The 19,668-nt window shown below is 46.5% G+C and overlaps 1 protein-coding gene across 13 annotated transcripts in view; it reads right to left on the bottom strand.

Moving 5' to 3' along the window:
• The window catches only part of ABCC6 (ATP binding cassette subfamily C member 6), an 87,348-nt gene extending 68,414 nt beyond the window's left edge, over nt 1–18,934 (bottom strand). For 6 of the 13 annotated variants that reach the window (XM_060172905.1, XM_060172900.1, XM_060172901.1 and 3 more), the window contains exons 1-7: nt 18,625–18,932; nt 15,466–15,648; nt 14,254–14,379; nt 14,010–14,138; nt 6,564–6,687; nt 5,376–5,439; nt 4,290–4,421 (exon numbers count right to left, since the gene is read on the bottom strand). In XM_060172905.1, the coding sequence (XP_060028888.1) occupies nt 4,290–4,421; nt 5,376–5,439; nt 6,564–6,687; nt 14,010–14,138; nt 14,254–14,379; nt 15,466–15,648; nt 18,625–18,660 (794 nt within the window). In that variant the 5' untranslated portion in view covers nt 18,661–18,932. The other 7 variants (XM_060172894.1, XM_060172896.1, XM_060172897.1 and 4 more) reach the window with 5 other exon arrangements.
• Between the last annotated feature and the right edge of the window lie 734 nt (nt 18,935–19,668).

Here is a 19,668-nt window from a genome sequence, read left to right as displayed (position 1 = left end):
TAAAAAATATTTTATTTATTTATTCATGAAGAATGATAGGCAGATAGAGAGAAAGAACCAGATATCACGCTGGTACATGTGCTACCGGGGATTGAACTCTGGACCTCAAGTTTGAGAGTTCAACACTTTATCCACCATGCCACCTCCTGGATCAACCTGCTTCACCACTTGTTAAGCCACTCCCCATGCAAGGTAGGGAGCTGGGGGGCTTGAACCAGGATCCTTACATTAGTCCTTTTTTTTTTTTTAAAGTAAATTCTTTTCTTTCTTTCTTTATTTATTTTTAATATTTATTTAATTAATTTATTTATTTATTCCCTTTTGTTGCCCTTGTTGTTTTATTGTTGTAGTTAATATTGTTGTTGTCATTGTTGGATAGGACAGAGAGAAATGGAGAGAGGAGGGGAAGACAGAGAGGAGGAGAGAAAGACAGACACCTGCAGACCTGCTTCACCGCCTGTGAAGCGACTCCCCTGCAGGTGGGGAGCCGGGGTTCGAACCGGGATCCTTATGCCGGTCCTTGTGCTTTGCGCCACCTGCACTTAACCTGCTGCGCTACAGCCCGACTCCCCTTACATTTGTCCTTGCGCTCGGCACTATGTGCACTTAACCCACTGCACTACCGCCCAACCCCCAGATTTCAAGATTTTTTTTTTTTTTAATATTTATTTATTCATTTTCCCTTTGTTTTTGCCTTGTTGTTTTATTGTTGTAGTAGTTGTTGTTGATGATGTGTCTTCATTGTTGGATAGGACAGAGAGAAATGGAGAGAGGAGGGGGAGACAGAGAGGGGGAGAGAAAGATAGACACCTGCAGACCTGCTTCACCGCCTGTGAAGCGACTCCCCTGCAGGTGGGGAGCCGGGGGCTTGAACCAGGATCCTCTCGCCGGTTCTTGTGCTTTGTGCCACCTGCACTTAACCGCTACGCTACCACCCGACTCCCAGATTTCAAGATTTTTATGTCAAATGTCCAATGTCTTAAAAATTGGCAACTTAAAAAAAAAGTTGGCAACTTGTTTTAAAAACTTCACACAACAAACAAGGCCTGAGAGACAGCATAATGGTCATGCAAAAGTTTATCATATTGGGAGTGGGGCGGTAGGGCAGCGGGTTAAGCGCAGGTGGCACAAAGTGCAAGAACCGGCATAAGGATCCTGGTTCGAGCCTCCGGCTCCCCACCTGCAGGAGAATCGCTTCACAAGCAGTGAAGCAGGTGTCTCTCTTTCTCTCCTCTTCTCTGTCTTCCCCTCCTCTCTCTAGTTCTCTCTGTCCTATCCAAGAACAACAACATCAGTAACAATAACAACAATAATAACCACAACAATAAAACAAGGGCAGCAAAAGGAATACATAAATATTAAAAAATATATATTATCATGTCTAAGGCTGTGAGGTGCCAGGTTCAATCCCTGACACCACTTACTTTAAAAAAATAATTAATTAATTTTTTTTCTTTTTTAAATCCTTTTATAAAAAATAAAGTTACTTCATAAGTGATGAAGCAGGTCTGCAGGTGTCTATCTTTCTCTCCTCCTCTCTGTCTTCCCCTCCTCTCTCCATTTCTCTCTGTCCTATCCAACAACAACAGCAGCAATGGTAACAATAACAATAATGACGATGACAACAAAATGGGAAAAAAATACCCTCCAGGAGCAGTGGATTCCTAGTGCAGGCACCAAACTCCAGCAATAACCCTGGAGGCAAAAAAAAAAAAAAAGAGAGAGAGAAAAAAAAGAGAAACTTGCTCTCACTCTCTCACATATAATAAGTAAAAAATAAATCTCAGTCAAAAAAAGCAAAAACCATGAAGATCATAAAGGACTGGGCAGTGGCACACCTCACAGAGAACACATTACCATCCCCAAGTACCCAGGCTCAAGCCCCTAGTCCCCATCTGCAGGGGAGAAGCTTCACGAGTGTTGAAATAATGATGCAGTTCTCTCTCTCTCTCTCTCTCTTTTTTAATCAGAGCACTGTTTAGCTTTGGTTTATGGTGGTACAGCCTACTGAACCTGGAACTTTGGCGCCTCAGGCATGAGAGTCTTTTTGCATAACCATTATGCTATCTATCTCCATCCAAGATCTTTATTCCTTCTCTCTCGACTTCTCTCTCGCTCTCTCCTGCTTCCAGTTGCTGGGACTTGGTACCAGCACTACAAACCTACCACTTCTGGTGGCCTTTTTTTTTGTTTGTTTGTTTTTCCTTTTCATTTGATAGGACAGAGAGAAATTGAGAGAGGAACCAGAGAGAGAGAGAAAGACACCTGCAGACCTGCTTTACTGCTAGTGAAACGTCCCCACTGCAGATGAGGAATGGGAGGTTCACACCTGGATCCTTGTGCTTTTCTGTGTACATAGTACTATGTGCACTTAACCGGGTGTGCCACTGGCTAGCCCTCTCTCTATCCAATAAAAATAAACATGAGAATCAATCATCCCTTGTGACCGTGACTTAAGCCAGGAGGTAACTGGCCTGTGGCCTCTGGGGATAATGTTCTCTTCATTCCCCTAAATGTTGCAAAATATTTCAGAATGAAAATCAAAGTTCTCTCTGTGTGTAATCAGTCAACTCTAAAATTAAAGGCATGGGATCTTTATATAAATATCCCTCCTTTCTTTCTGTCACTTGTTTATAGATTCACAAACTATTCTGGAGGACAGTGCTGTCCTCCAGCTCCAGTGTCCTCATGCTAGCAGGGAAAGTGACAGAGTGAGCTTGGGCCAGACCTCAGGCCCTTCTGGATCAGTTCTGGGTGATGGAGTAGCAGAAGACCACAGGACTTGCATGTGAGATCCTAAGTTCCATCCTCCATACTGCAGGTGCCAGAGTGATTCTCTGGTTCTCTCTCTCTCTTTTTTTAAAATGAGAAAGATCAGAGGAGAGAGAGAAAGAACCAGACATCACTCTGGTACATGTGCTGCTGGGGATCAAACTCAGGACCTCATTCTTGAGAGTCCAATACCCTATCCACTGCGCCACCTCCTGGACCACTGGTGTTCTCTCTCTCTCTCTCTCATAAATAAATAAACCTTTTTCCTGCTATGGTTATTACTAGGACTTTTCAATGCCTGATTCTACTGCTCCTGCTGGGCTCTTTTTACTTTTCTCCAGATAGAGGGAAAGACTAAAGAGAAAGGAGAGACACAACATCACTACTTCACCACTTGTGAAGCTTCCCCTTTGCTGGTGCTCCCATGTGATGGCCAGGGGCTTGAATCTAGGTCCTTGGTAAAGTATGATTTCTGCCAGGTAACCTATCTCCCAGCCTCCAAATTAAAAAAAAAAAAATTACCCACGCCCAGGGTAAGAGAAAGCTATTAGCTATTTTTATTTATTCATATCACTTGCTTTATTTATTTTTTTTAACGGGGCTCTGGGGGAATAGACCCAGGGTCTCAAACATATGTGGTGCCATTGAGAAGTCTCCCTGACCTAATGCTCTCATTTTTTTATTTAGACAGAGTGAGAGGAAAGAGGGGGGAGGGAAGAACAAACAGAGAGAGGACAGAGATCATAGCACTACTCCACCATCTGTGGAATTGGGGTTTAAACTCTGCCCCTCAGAGGGTGAGGTATGCATTCGACAGGGTGAGCTACCATTCAATCCTACTTACTTCCTTTGGGGAGTGGCCCCTTCCATCCTCTAAAGGACCAGTCACAGGGCTTGACTCCTAACCATGGATGGCATTGACCCCTAATCTGAGAAGCACATGGCTGGAATAAACTATCAGGAGGCCTTCCTGGGAACTACTAGACGGATGTTGAGAGAATTTCTTTCAGAGGACTGGACTCCACACCCTAGCTAGACAACTGAGGTGAGAGGTGGAGCACAGAAGCTCAACACAGGTCTCTGGATCCAGCTACACCTGAGGCTAGGTCCAGCTTCCAACCTATGAGTCAACAGACTCACCTGCACTCCCTCCCCCAGCCCTCCCTCTTCTCTGCTTTCCAAGTGGTGGGGCAGTGATGTTGCATCTCTCCTCACTCTCCATCTCAAAATGTCCTCTACTGCTTCTTGCTTGTCTCTCCATCCAGTAGAGCTTCCCTTTGGGGGCCACAGAGAGCTCCCCTATTTTGTCAGCCTATTTCTGGAACCTTACAAGCACTCTGGGAGGAAGTACATCTTGAACCTGGTCACTTATTGCTTCCTGAAATGAGTTGGGAATCCAGAGAGTGCGGGAACCCCAGCAGCCCCAGGAGCCCCAAGAACCCCAGGAGAAGGGTGGAGGGATGGAGGGTTCAAATGGGGATCAAATGGTGAGCTTGGCTGACCCTCCTCATACTCACCGCTGGGCGGCACTGTGGCATCTTATCCATTCCTTTTGTAGCTGAGAAACCAATTCTTCAGAGCAGTATTCTGTACTGAGCGACCACAGGTCTTCTGGTTCCAACAGCTTCCTGTAGCCCTTCCAGACCAACCTGAAAAAGAAGATATAGATTCAGAGCTAGATTTTTCAGCCACCTTTCAGCTCCGTCCAGCCTGGTAGCTGTGTGGCTCTAGGGAAGTTGCTTTACTTCTCTTCATCCCTGCTGGCCCCTCAGCAAAGTATAAACGATTAACCTAACTCATCTAACATTTACGGGGCACTTCTCAGTTTATAGGTCATCTCACTTGATGTTGGAATTAGCTTAGCATATATTAGGTGCTTATTAAATGTAGGTGGAAGGGAGTCGGGCGGTAGCACAGCGGATTAAACACACGTGGCACAAAGTGCAAGGACCGGAGTAAGGATCTCAGTTTGAGCCCCCGGCTCCCCACCTGCAGGGAAGTGGCTTCACAGGCGGTGAAGCAGGTCTACAGGTGCCTATCTTTCTCTCCCCCTCTCTGTCTTCCCCTCCTCTATTTCTCTCTGTCCTAACAAAGCCAACAACAATAACTACAACAACAATAAAACAACAAGGACAACAAAAGGGAAAATAAATAATAAAAAAATTAAATAAAAATAAATAAATAAATGTAGGAGTAAAGACTGGAGCTGAGTAGCAGGATCGATGTTATTGAGCACCTGCTATATACAAGCACTAAGTGCTTTCAACTTGATAGAAGAAGACTATACTTTCAGGGATCATTTCTACAGCTTATTACTATCAATTTGATAGAAGTAGAATTGGTCCCATTTACAACAGGGAAACTGCATCTTGGAAGATGGCATAACCTACTAAGAGAAAAGGCCAGGATTCAACACCCACTCTAAGGAGTAAATGGGGACAGGAGATAGATGAGGGACACACTAAAATCTGAGGGCAGCTCGGAGGCTAGACAAAGAAACCCTAGCTGATCTAGGTAGAGTTCACAAAAAAATTTTCATGGGATTAAGAGCAGAAAATGCAGGTGGGCGGGGATACCATTCTCTTTCCTGCTACTTTACTTACCCAGAAACCCACCAGAACATGATCTTGGAGGGGAAAGAGGCCCCAGCCTCTGGACAAGGATTCTGTAAAGACAAAAGATGGGAAGTGGGAGGAGGGGGCTCAATCTCAGAATCCATGGCCAAGGAAACCACAGGCAGAAAGAAAGGATGAGCTGAACACTAAAAGGACACTCAAGACACCCTCCCCACTTGCTAAAAGTGGGCACCAGTGGACTTGGGGCTTCCTAAGAGGCAATGCAAAAACTTTCACAGGACTGACAGCATCCAAAAAATAACAGTTGCATAGAATACTACCAATAGCATGCCTTAAATAAACAAGAGTCCTCAATAATATCCCTGGCTACAAGTGGCAAGGAAATGCAGAGGGACCTGTCCTAAGAACTTACTGGAAGCTCCAGATAAACTGCAGGAGTGCATGTGCTTAGTCAGTAGGGCAGGCAGGTACCTTTCCACTGCAGCTTTGCCATCACAGCTTGTTATCAATGTCTCAGGTTTTTTTCCTGCCATTCTCATAAAAGGAAAATCCCATATAACTTGATTGCATAAGTAGTGGTGCTTTTTTTTTTTTTTAGATGTCAGATCAGCTGTCTCTTCCTGTGAGAATTCTGTTCTGTCCTCTTCACAGTTTAGTGAGGTGTGAGATGAACTCTCACAGACCATGAACACCCAAAGAGTACTGGCCCCACTTGTCATATCCCACACATGTGTCCATTATGTGACTGATATCTGGCTTTCTTACTTGGCTGCCAGCAGCATAAGGATATGAGCTACACAGATCCCTAGCACATAGCTTGAGCCTAGAGCAGGGATTAGCAAAATCCCATCCCAGGTCTGAATCTGGCCCACTGCCTGTCTTTGCAAATAAAGGTTTATTAAAACACAGTCATGCTTCTTTGTGGATACACGACTTTGGCTGCTTTTCTGTAACAATAGTAGAATTGAGGGTTTGCCACAGAAACCATTGGGCCCAGTGTCTATATTTCCTTTCTTGCACTCGACAGGAAAAGTCATTCCAGGACACAGAGTAGATGAGATAAACACAGTACATTTTTGTTGAATACCAGAAGACATGAAAAGTTAAGACCTCTATGTACTCACATTCAACTCCTTTTGGTCACAGAAGGAAACTGAGACCGGAAGTAAAACAGGGACAAGAAGGACAATGAGATGGAGACATGCTGACTTACAGGCTGCCGGGGCTCTTTAGGGAAGAAGGGGGGTTGATCAGCAAAACAGGACAGCACGAACTGTGTCACCACCAGACACAAGTACAGATAGGTGGACAGGTAGGGGAATGGGTCGCTCTGGGAGATCTGTGGGAGAGAAAACAGGAGTCACACTGAGTCTGGGAGAAGCTGCTGCCTGAAGCCAGTAAGGAGTGGAGGCTAGGGAGGGAATCTGTAAAGAGGAGGAGAGGTGGAGGCTGAGCAGGGTAGCAGAGGTCTTGCTGGGAGCAGTGCCCAGGCAGGAGCTCTGGGGCACAGGATTTGAAAGCAAGCTTCCCTACTTCACATACATTCCATTTATTAGCCATCTATCTAGTAGCCAGCTCACAGCTGCTCGGACACGAGTAAGACACATTTGGCCTTTTCCTTGTACCACAAGAGAAATCTTTCCCCTATTGCAGTTCCTAAACCAACAGTTTTCCCCCTTTAATCTAGTCTGAGTTGGACTCAAAACAAGAACCATTTGAAATCACAATTCCTCTACTGCATTGACTGATGGATGGATACATAAATAGATTGAGTGATTGATCAGCTCTTTCCTGGACCTCTTTCCTGGACCTGAACCTCAGGTCTGAGTCTTTCTGCATCACCACTATGCTATCTTCTAGACCCTACTAAAATTTTATATTCCTCTATTCTTTTTTTAGATAATAATTAAATATTCCAACTACACTATGGTCTGCCTTCCCCTATACTGCCATTTAAAATTTTTTCTATTGGGGCCCAGGCAGTGGCACAGCGAGTGAAACACACATGGCATGCAAAATGCTGCAGAGGGGTTGCTTCACAAGTGGTGAAGCAGGTCTGCAGGTGTCTATCTCGCCCCCCCCCATCTTCCCCTCCTCTCTCAATTTCTCTCTGTCCTATCCAACAATAGCAATAACAATGGACAACAACAAGGGCAACAAAATGGGAAAAATGGTCTTCAGGAGCAATGGATTCATAGTGCAGGCACCAAGCCCCAGCAATAACCCTGGAGGCGAAAAAATAAAATTAAAATTAAATAAAAATAAAAATTCTTCTATTTGGTAAGTTTGTTCTGAGTTTGGGTGAGATGAATTTGGGCATCCCCGAGGAAGTCACTCACTTCCTTTAGCCTCAGTTTCTTCATCTTTTTTTTTTTAATTTTTTAAAATATTATTTTCCTTTTTGGTGCCCTTGTTGTTTTATTGTTATAGTTATTACTGTTGTTCTTGATGTCATCATTGCAGAATAGGACAGAGAGAAATGGAAGAGAGGAGGGGAAGACAGAGAGGGGGAGAGAAAGACACCTGCAGATCTGCTTCACCGTTTGTGAAACGACTCCCCTGCAGTTGGGGAGCCAGGGGCTCGAACTGGGATTCCTACGCTGGTCCTTGCGCTTTGTGCCACGTGCATTTAACCTGCTGCGCTACCGCCATACTCCCAGTTTCTTCATCTTTAACATAGAATAGTTAGAGTTGATGAGATAGCTCACAGGTAGGCCGTGTGTCCTACCATCTGCTTGGCCCAGGTTTCAACCCTGCTACCACATCAGAAGTGCTGCAGCACCAGAGAAAGCTCTAGTTCTGTGCTGTCTCTTCTGTCTCTCTATCTGAAGGAAAAGGCCATCCAGGAGATGTGAAATGGTGCCTGCAGAAAGCCCCAGTTCTGCAAAAAATAAAATCAGATAAGATGGTTAGAAACTACTATGGGGAGGGCAGGCAGTGGCACACCTGGCTAAGCACACTTATTACTGTGTGCAAGTGTCCATACTCCCCACCTGCAGGGACCACTTCAAGAGGTGAAGCAGGTCTGCAGGTGTCTTTCTCTCCCCTACCTTCCCCTCCTCTCTCCATTTCTCTCTGTCCTATCCAACAACAATGACAGCAATGATAACAATAATAATAATAAACAACAAGGGCAACAAAAGGAAAAAATGACCTCCAGGAGCAATGGATTCGTAGTGCTGGCACCAAGACCCAGTAATAACTCTGGAGGCAAAAATAAAATAAAACAAAACGGAAAAAAAAAATGGCCACTGGCAGCACTGGATTCATAGTGCTGACATCGAGCTCCAGGGATGGTGTCAATAGATACAAGGAAAGATAATAGAGAAAGGGGGGTGGGGGGAAGGAAGGAAGGAAGGAAGGAAGGAAGGGAGGAAATAAGGGAGGAAGAGAAACTAATAAGGGAGGAAGTGAAACTACTATAGAGCTTTCTCTCGAGAATCTAAGAAGACACTATGTTCTTGGATCTGCAAGAGCTTGGGACCTGCCAGCATGTATTGAGTCTCTGCCACTGTCAGGCTGCTCTGGCCTCTCTATCTCAAGAAAGAAATAAAATTGGGGCCAGGTGGTGGCGCACCTGGTTGAGCCCACATGCTACAGTGTTCAAGGACCCAGGTTCCAGCCTCCAGTCCCCCCCTGCAGGGGGAAAGCTTCACAAGTGGTGAAGCAGTGCTGCAGGTGTCTCTCTGCCTCTCTCCCTATCACTCCCTTCCCTCTCAATTTCTGACTTTCTCTATCCAATAAATAAAGATTAAAAAAATGAATGAAATAAAGTGCACCAGGTTAAGCACACATAGTACAAAGTGCAAGGACCAGTGCAAGGATCCCAGTTTGAGCCCAGGCTCCCCACCTGTAGGGGGGTTGCTTCACAAGCGGTGAAACAGGTCTGCAGGTGTCTATCTTTCTCTCCCTCTCCATTTCTCTCTGTCCTATCCAACAACAGCAACAATGGAAAAAAGATGGCCGCCAGGAGCAGTGGATTCATAGTGCAGACAGAACCCCAGCGATAACCCTGGAGGCAAAAAAAAAAAAAGAAAGAAACACTTGGACAGGAGTAGATAGTATAAATGGTTATGCAAAGAGATTCTTTTGCCTGAGGCTCCAAAGTCCCAGGCTCAACACCCCACCTCCCCACCATAAACCCGAGTTGAGCAGTGCTCTGGTTAAAAAAAAAAAAAAAAAAAAAGACTATTAATTGGGTGCTGGCTGTAGCAGGGGGTGACAGCAGCACACCACATGTGCCCATTATTTGTGAGGTCGCCTCAGTCAGGAAGGATTCTCAGCACCCCCAAATGACCACTGGGTCACAGAAGCTCACCCAGGCAAAACTGCCAGCAGCATGAGGTCAAGGCCTCTGCAGGAAAGACAGACAAACTTAGACCTGCCAGGAGCTCAGCGGCTTCTCCTGGGGGAGGGGCAAGGGCGCGGAGCTTCGACTCAGTGTCGCAAAACCAGGGCTGCCCGCACCATGTTGGTGCACTTTCCTACTGTCCAGAAAGCGAGCAGCCTGCTGGGAGGCTGGCGAGAGAGAACGGCGACAGGAGTAGGTCTTGGCGACAGGAGTAGGTCTTGTGTGGAAGAGTGGTCATGCTATGGACTGGTGAAAAAAAAAAGGGTGATGGGAGTCCGGCGGTAGCACAGCAGGTTAAGCGCATGTGGCGCGAAGCGCAAGGACCGGCTTAAGGATCCCAGTTCGAGCCTCGGCTCCCTACCTGCAGGGGCGTCGCTAAAAACTACAACAATAAAACAACAAGGACAACAAAAGGAAATAAATAAATAAATAATTTAAAAAGGGTGATATATATATCAAAATATTATATAATATATATATATAGCCTCCAGGGTTATCGTTGGGGCTCGGTGCCTGCACCACGAATCCACTGCTTCTGGAGACTATTTCCCCCCTTTTGCTGCCCTTGTTATCAGTGTTGTTATTATTGTTGTTATTGCTGCTGTCATTGTTATTGGATAGGACAGAGAGAAATGGAGAGAGGAGGGGAAGACAGAGAGGAGGAGAAAAAGACAGACACCTGCAGACCTGCTTCACCGGCTGTGAAGCGACTCCTGCAGGTGGGGAGGCGGGGGCTCCAGCTGGGCTCCTTTCGCCAGGTCCTTGCCCTTCATGCTATGTGCGCTTAACCCGCTGTGCTACTGTCCAGTCCCCCATATATTTCATTTAAAAAGATTTTTTAATTAATTAATAAGGGAGATGAGAGCACTACTCCTCTCTGGAATATGGCAGTGCCAGGAGTTGAGCCCCTGACCTCTGAGGCCTCAGGCACGCAAGTCTTGTGCTCTAGTGTTGAGCTATCTCCCTCGCCTCCATACTTGTATTTTTTTTTTTTCTACTACCAGGGTTGTCACTGGGGCTTGGTGCCTGCAAGACTCTGCTGCTCCTGGTGACTTTTTTTTTCTTTTGATAAAGGGCATAAGACAAGGACAGAGAGAGACACCACAGCACTGAACCACTGCATGTGAAGTTTCCCCCCTGCAGGTGGGGAATGGAGGTTTGAACTTAGGTTCTTTGCTCATGATAACATGTGCATTCTACCAGGTGTGCCACTACCCAGCCCCAAAGGCTCTATTTATTTTTTTTTAATTTTTTAAAAAATATTTATTCCCTTTTGTTGCTCTTGTTGTTGTAGTTATTATTGTTGTCGTCGTTGTTGGATAGGACAGAGAGAAATGAAGAGAGGAGGGGAAGACAGAGAGGGGGAGAGAAAGATAGACACCTGCAGACCTGCTTCATTGCCTGTGAAGCGATTCCCCTACAGGTGGGGAGCCGGGGGCTTGAACTGGGATCCTTCTGCCGGTTCTTGCACTTTGCTCCACTTGCGCTTAACCTGCTGTGCTACCGCCCAACTCCCCCAAAGCCTGTATTTCTATACTGTGACCCACACAGTTAATTAATAGTGGTGGAAACCGTCCCTCCATAAATTCTCTCCTTTTCTGCAAGTTACTTTCTGTTGTATCTTTGTGCCTGCATAATTCTACCACTCCCAGTAGACTAATTCCCACCCCACCCCCTTTGCAGCAGAGGTTGACAGAGGGAGAGAGACAAAGAGAGAAGGACACCACAGCACAACTCCACTGCTCAAAAAGCTTCCCCTTTGTGTGGTGCTCCTGAGTGGTGACTAGAGACTCAAACCCAAGTCCTGGCACATGGTAACATGTGTGCCATAGCAGGTGAGCTGTCTCTCTCAGCCCCAAATGCATCTTTACAAAAAGTGCTGAGATTGCTAAGCCCTGGCTTAGGTGAGATGTATTTCCCTTTGCAGAAAAATTAAACACTATCTCCCTAAAATGGAAATGCTGGTTCCCAGGTTGGGAAACAGAACTGTGAGTGGGTGATGCAAAATGAGTGTGTACATATTTCTGCATGGGAACAAGGCTGAGGACAAGAATGTGAGGGGATGGGGGCCAGGCTGTGGCACACCAGGTTAAGTGCACATTGTACAAAGCACAAAGATACTGGTTCAGGCCCCCAGCTCCCCACCAGCAGTGTGTATGGGGGTCACTTAACAAGCGATGAAGCAGGTGTACTAGTGTCTATCTCCCCCTCCCCTCTCAGTTTCTCTCTGTCCTACCCCCAAAATGGAAAAAATGGCCCCCAGGAGCAGTGGATTCGTACTGCAAGCATCGAGCCCCAGCAATAATCCTGGAGCAAAAAAAAAAAAATGTGAGGGAATGAGAGGAAATGTGTGTACACAGAGTAAATGTATGCACTGTGTTTGTGCCTGTGCACATGAGAAAAGCATGGGGGGTGCGGAATTTGAACCTGAGCTGTGTGGAGCTTGGAGGCGTGGCCACTGCTTGAGGGATAGTGAGTGTGTAAGGGAGAAGTTTTAGAGTCTACGGTTATGTGACGTGAGTGGGGCATACAAATCTATACCTGGTGTGTGATATGAGTGTGTAAGATAACCATAATCTGTGTCAATAAAAAAATGTATGGAGGGGGCTGGGCCATGGCACGCTCAATTGAGCTCACATGTCACCATGCACAAGGACCCAGATGCAAGCCCCTAGTGCCCATCTGCAGTGGGGAAGCTTCATGAAAAGTAAAGCAAGTGCTACAGGTGTCTCCATCTCCCTCTCTCTCTCTACCTATCTATCTCCCCATCCCCTCTCAGTTTCTTTCTGTACTATCAAATGGGCGGGGAAAAAAAGGAAAAACGGTGGATTCTTTGTGCAGGTGCCAAGCCCCAGTGATGACCCCAGTGGCAATAAGAAAATAAATAAATAAATGTATTTAGGGGCTGGGAGACAGTCATCTGCTGGAGCACATGCCTTACTGTGTGCAGGACCCTGGGTTTCAGCACTGTGGACAATATTAGGAAAGCTCCATGGATAGTGGAGTTGTGCTAAGATATCTCTCCCCTACGTCTTCTCTAAAGGAGATGAAAGAGAAAAGTAGTGTTGGGAAGACTACTGAGTACTGGTATTGAATATTGTGAGACCTAAGTTTTGTGTTTAAAAAAATCTATGTGGGGTTCCAGGAGCTAGTTCATCTGGTAGAGAGCACATGTTACCATCCACAAGAACCGAACCCCAGGCCAACACATGGGAGCACCACACAAAGGGGAAGCTTTATTAGTAGTGGAACAGTACTGTGGTGTCTCTCCTCTCTCTCTCTGTTTCTCTCTTTCCGCTCTGCTTGTTACACTCTAGGGGGGTGGGGAGGTCTGCCAGAAGCAGTGGAATAGTGTAGGCGGAAAGTCTCCATGCAGCCCTGGTGGAATGCATATGTATATGTGTATGTATATGTACTTGTATATTAGGGAAGGAGACAGAACTAGACAGCATAATGGTTCTGCAAAAAATTTATATATGGGGAGTCGGGCGGTAGCCCAGTGGGTTAAGCGCACATGGCGCAAAGCACAAGGACTGCCCTAAGGATCCCGGTTCAAGCCCCTGGCTCCCCACCTGCAGGGGAGTTGCTTCATAGGTGGTGAAGCAGGTCTTTTGGTGTCTATCTTTCTCTCCCCCTCTTTCTCTTCCCCTCCTCTCTCCATTTCTCTCTGTCCTATCCAACACCAACAACATCAATAACAACAATAACTACAACCACAATAAAAAAGACAAGGGCAACAAAAAAGAAAATAAATAAATAAAAATTTTTTTAAAAAGAAGTTAAAAAAAAACAGGAAACATATATATATATATATATATATATATATATTTTTTTTTTTTACCAGATCACTGATTAGCTCTGGCTTATGGTGGAGCGGAGGAATGAACCCAACTTTGGAGCTTCAGACATGAGAGTCTCTTTGCATAACCATTATGCTATCTACTCCCTGCCCTGTAAAAGACTTTCATACTTGGGGCTCTAAGGTCCAGGTTTAGCTATCTGCATCACCATTATAATCAAGAATTGAGCAGTGCTCTAGGAGAAGGAAGGAAGGAAGCAAAAGAAAGAAAAGAAGAGAAAGAAAGGAAGGAAGGAAGATAGAAAGCAATAAATCACTTTGGCACATGCAATGTTAGGTATTGAACTCAGGACTTTATTACTGAGAGTCCAGCACTTTGTCCACAATGCCACCTCTAGGGCTGCTGGGTGCCATTAGTTCAAGGCACTGTGGTGTGCATCTGCATGCAGAGGAGCAGCGGGGGAGGAGGAAGGATGGTTGGCTTCCTGAGGTGGCTCAGGCCCCCACTTACCCCTTGCTGGGCCTGCTGGATAATGCTTATCACTGGAAAGAGACAGCAGAGCAGCCAATACCCAAACAGCAGCCCAGATGCCTGGACCCCTTTTTTCCTCTCTTCATGGATCAGGAACAAAGCCAGACTCTGAACAAGAGAGTCAGAATGGGGACCCTTAAGGAGGGAGCTTCAGGGGGAGGAAAAGTGTGGTAGGGAGGGATCCCCATTCTGTCCCACACCCCCAAGCCTGGGCCATCCTTACCATGGTGGTGAGCCACACAGTGGGGTGAATGAGGTGTTCTAGGGCCTGGGGTGCTCCCTGATGGATTCTCCAGAGAGTGACAGCTGTGCTGGAGGTGCACAGCAAGATGAGGGCGAGCCCAAGCACCTGAGGAGACAGTGGATGAGACTGGTGATAGACCAGACAGGGACCCCACACGCATTCGGACAGTGGCCAGTGTGGCATACCACAGGGAGCCAGTATACTAGATGTGTAAGAAAGAGTTAGGGCTGGGGGAGATAGCATAATGGTCATGCAAAAAACCCTTTTGTGCCTGAGACACCAAAGTTCCTAAATTCAAACCCCCATAAACCAGAGCTGAACAGTATTCTGCAAAAAAAAGGGGGTGCTAGGTGGTAACACACCTGGTTAAGTGCCCACATTACAGTGTGTAAGGATACAGGTTCAAGCCCCTGGTCCCCACCTGCAGGAGGAAAGCTTCACAAGTAGTAAAGCAATGCTGCAGGTGTCTCTCAGTTTCTCTTTCCCTCTCTCTCCCCCTCTCAATTTCTCTCTATATCTAATCAATAATAAATAAAAAAATATTTTAAAAATAAAAAAGCAGTTAAAGGGTGCAGAAAAGTCCCTATAGCTCAACCGATTGTGGAGCAGTTCTATGCTATCTGTTTCTATTCTACTCTGAAATAAAATGGAAAAAAATAAAGTTGGCCCAGAGCAGTGGAATCACTTATACACAAGGCCCTCATGCCAACTAGAAAAAATAAGTCACATTTACAAGAATCTACATTAAATGAGGATCTGCTGCTGCATTTGTGTGTTGGTGATGCAAGAATTTTCCTAATTACCAGACCAAACCTGTCTGGGGGGTGGGGGACCCTTTTTCCTCAGGTTTGAATCTTTAGCCTCTGGAGTATTGTCTGGCTAGTCGGTTCCTTCCTTCCTTCCTTCCTTCCTTCCTTCCTTCCTTCCTTTCTCTTTCTTTCTTTTTTAAAGTATTTGTTCATGAGAAAGATAGGAGGAGAGAAAGAACTAGACATCACTCTGGTACATGTGCTGCCGGGGATTGAACTCAGGACCTCATGGTTGAGAATCCAATGCTTTATCCACTGTACCACCTCTGGACCACAGTCAGTTCCTTTCTTGCCCCTCACCATGTGTCCACTTTGGGGTCTCTGCCAGGTTCCATTCCCTTTGCCCCGCCCTTTGTTTCAGTCTCCCAAAGGCTGTAGCTACCATTCTGGTCTTGAAGAGCAGGGACATCCGGAGGTAGCCCTTGCCATGGCGGTGGATGTAGAGGAGGTAAATGGGGCCGAGGACCCAGAGGTACAAAGGAGGCAGCCAGACCCCCGTGGTTCTCAGGAAGCACAGATTCAGCAGGTGGTCAGTGGCAGGCTCAGGTTCCGTCTGGTTCCAGACCTGATGGGACACCAGGTCACCCTTCATGACAGTGCAGGAGGCCAAGCAACCTTTTGGACTCCTAATATTTACATTAAAAAAGTGCCAAGTATAGGTTAGGGAGGTTGCTCAGGGGTTAGAGCACATTTCTTATACAAGTGAGACACTGGGTTCAGTCCTAAGCACCACACATACTACAGCAGTGCTCTGATGTCTCTCTCCCTCATATGTGTGTACACACACACACACACACACACACACACACACACACACACACTTTTACCACCAGGTTATTTCTGGGGTTTGGTGTCTGTATGAAGACTCCACCATTCCTAGCAGTCATATTTTTTTCTTTTCCTTTTATGGTGGGGTGTTTGTGCGGGGGTGAGAGACACAGAGAGAAAGACACTTGCAGCACTGTTGTGCCCCTTTGAATCTTCCCTCTTGCAGGTGGAGACCAGGGGCTTGAACCTGGGTCCTTGCACTTGGGAATGCATGCACTCCACCACAACCTGGCCTCAAAATAAAAACATCTTAAAAGATGTGCCAAGAAATACCTAATAATTCACAATTTCTTTTTATTTCTTTTTATATTATCTTCTTTATATTCCCTAACCGTAACTCCAAGCCCAAACCAACTCCTTTAATACCAACAACCAGCAGCCCTACAAGCAGAGGCAGGATTGTGCTTGTTTTGAGGGTGAGGATGCTGTGGCCCAGAGAGGCTGACTACCTTGACTGACACCGCACAACTGCTACTTGGTGCACGGTCCGTCCAGCTAATCATTGCTGGGATTTTAGCCAAGGTCTTGAAGACACTCGACCCTGGGAGGGAGTTGCTACTTAATGTCTTCATTTCATGGGTCAGCAAACTGAGGTGCTAGAGTGCAGGACTTGCAAGTCTAAAGCTCTCACTCACTTCATTCCCTAGCACTACATGTACTGGAGCAGGGCTCTGGCTTCTCTCTCTTTTGTGTGAAATTATCTCACATGAAATAACACTTAAAAAAAAAAATTAAACTTTGGGCTAGAAAAATAGCTCACTTGGCTAGTGTGCTGCTATGTCATGTGTACAGCTCAGGTTCGAGCCTGGACTCTACTACATTGAAGGAGCATGAATGCTGTGGTGTCTGTCACTCTCTTTCTGCATCTCTTTCTCTCTAAAATGATGATAATGACGATAACAGTAAATATAAAATTTAAAAATTTTTGGGAGCCAGGTGGTGGCACACCTGGCTGAGCACACATGTTACATACAGTGTGCAAGGACCCGGGTTTGAGCCCCCAACTTCCCACCTACAGGGGAGTCACTTCGCAAGCGGTGAAGCAGGTCTGCAGGTGTCTATCTTTCTCTCCCCCTCTCTGTCTTCCCCTTCTCTCTCAATTTCTCTCTGTCTTATCCAACAGCAACAACTACAACTGTAACAACAAGGGTAACAAAATGGGAAAAATGGCCTCCAGGAGTAGTGGATTCCTAGTGCTGGCACCGAGCCCCAGCGATAATGCTGGAGGCAAAAATAAATTAATTAATTAATTTAATTAAATTAAATTTATTTTCAATATTTATTTATTATTTATTTATTCCCTATTGTTGCCCTTGTTGTGGTTATTATTGTTGTTGTTACTGATGTCATTGTTGTTGCATAGAACAGAAAGAAATGGAGAGAAGAGGGGAAGACAGAGAGAGGGAGAGAAAGATAGACACTGGCAGACCTGCTTCACTACTTGTGGAGTGACGCCCCTGCAGGTGGGGAGCCGGGGGCTTGAACCCAGATCCTTATGCCAGTCCTTGCGCTTTGCGCCACCTGTGCTTAACCCACAGCACTACCACCCAACTCCCTAAAAAAATATTTTTAAGGAGACACACCACAGTACCATCCACCATTCAGGGAGCTCCCCCCAGGACTGCTTCCATGTGGTGCCTGGACAGAGCCTGTGCACATAAGGCCTGCCCTCTGCCCACAGAGTGGCCAGCGAGCCTTGGTCTGCATATCTCATCTCTGCCTCTCAGACTTACTTGCGATCTCCTCACTCACCAGCTATGTGGACTTCAACCTTCCTGTTCCTCCTTTCCTTCTCTGCAAGTGGAAGGGGGAGCGCATAAGGGGTTCTATCTGAGAGGGGTGTGCTGAATGTGTTAACCCCAACAGAAGGCACAAGCCCTTCCAGAGCATCAGCTGTTAGTTTTCAAATCTCAATACCCTCCCCCCAAACAAAACAAAATAAGGGGGCTGGAGGGTGGCGCACCTGGTTGAATGTACACGGACCCAGGTTCGAGCCCCCAGTCCCCACCTGCAGACCCCACTTTACAAGTGGTGAAGTAGGGTTGCAGATGTCTCCCTCTGTATCTCCCTTCCCTCTTGATTTCTGTCTCTATCCAATAAATAAAGATTTAAAAACCATAACTAACTAACTAAATAAATAAAACAAAACACTGCTGCTCCCCAGAGTTCTTTGTGAAGAACCTGGATAAGAGATGAAGCCAGGGAGTCAGGTAGTAGAGTGGGTTAAGCGCACATGGAGCAAAGTGCAAGGACCAGCTTAAGGATCCCTGTTTGAGCCCCCAGCTCCCCACCTAAAGGGAGTAGCTTCACAGGTGGAGAAGCAGGTCTGCAGGTGTCTCTCTCTCCCCCTCTCTGTCTTCCCCTCCTCTCTCCATTTCTCTCTGTCCTATCTAACAACAACAATAACTATAACTACAACAACAATAAAAAAACAAGGGCAACAAAAGGGAAAATAAATAAATATTTTTAAAAATTAAAAAAGAGAGAGAGAGCCAGCCAGTTGGGGGTTCCTGAGGCTTTATGCAAACGGATGCATAGATTTAACTGGGCCCTTAGGGGGAGGGGATGAGGCTGAGTGAAAGGGGTGGCTTCCTTTCTCCCCGCAATTATCTGGGATACCCCTCCCTCCTTAGGGCTGGAAACCTTTCCCGATGTGTAGGCTCCAGAAGTCTATTGGATAGGAAAGGGAGGCAGGGGTGGCAAGAGAACTCACCGTCGGGTCCCCACAGGGATCTCTAGACTCCTCCATTAGGCCACACGACCCCTCGGTGGGTCACAGGTTCAGTGATAGTCGGTCAGTCCTGAGCGGCTGTGGCCTCTACTCTCTCCGCGGGAAGGGGCGGGCCCCGCGCTAAGGCGGAGATTAGAGCCCTGCGCCGGGGAGCAAGGTCCAGGCTGCACTGGAGCGGGGGTGAAACGCGTCAAAGTGGGGCACGCTTTACTGGGCACTGTTGTAAGGGGAGAGGATGAGGCTTTGAGCCGCAGGGGGAGAGGCCCCCCAAGACCCAGAAGGCGCAGTGAACTCCGTATCTAACCCTCTTTCACCCCAAACTTCCTGAACCCTAGAGACACAGCAATTCCAGGGATTTATCCTGATGAAAGGACCCAGCAGGGGTGCATCTCTGGTGTCTGGAGCCTGCAGCGGGAGGGGCAGAGAAAGGGGGGTGGGGCAGAGGGCACTGAGGGCAGAGGGCCCTGAGGGCAGAGCCAGAAATGGACTGGACTGGAGTGAAGATTTTCAAGAGAATCAGATTTCTCCCAGCATTCTGAAAGGAGATCATTCCTATGAGATCTTCTGTAACCCTCCTTGGTACGAGTTTATGTGAGAGAAAAAAAAATTTTTTGAGCTGTTCCCAGACCCCTCAAAATAACTTAAGACATCATGCCAAGGACCACATTAAGCCTAAGGTAGCAGCACACGCCTCACCTGTTGCAGTGGTCACCCGGGCTGGGGCTGGGGAGGGCCACTCTCCTTGCTTTCTGGATGCACCCCTTGAATTTCTTCAGAGCAAAAGGAATCTCATCACTGTTCTTGCTTCTTGTTATTGTTGACTTTGTTCTAAAAGAGAAACTCTTCCAGATTCCCTTTGCTTATGAAAACAGGGACTCCTGCAGGTAGGTCTTTTGTAACAGACCGTACTGCTATACAAACTTTCAGAAAGTGAGGTAACCTGCATGGGTAGAATTTAGCACAGTGCCTTCACAGGAACTGCTCACCAAGAGCTGCTTCTGGGATCACTGTTATTGCATCCACCGG

The sequence above is a fragment of the Erinaceus europaeus genome, chromosome 15 (genome assembly GCF_950295315.1).
Source record: "Erinaceus europaeus chromosome 15, mEriEur2.1, whole genome shotgun sequence".
Classification (NCBI taxonomy): Eukaryota; Metazoa; Chordata; class Mammalia; order Eulipotyphla; family Erinaceidae; genus Erinaceus; species Erinaceus europaeus.
This window is presented reverse-complemented; position numbering and strand designations above follow the sequence as displayed.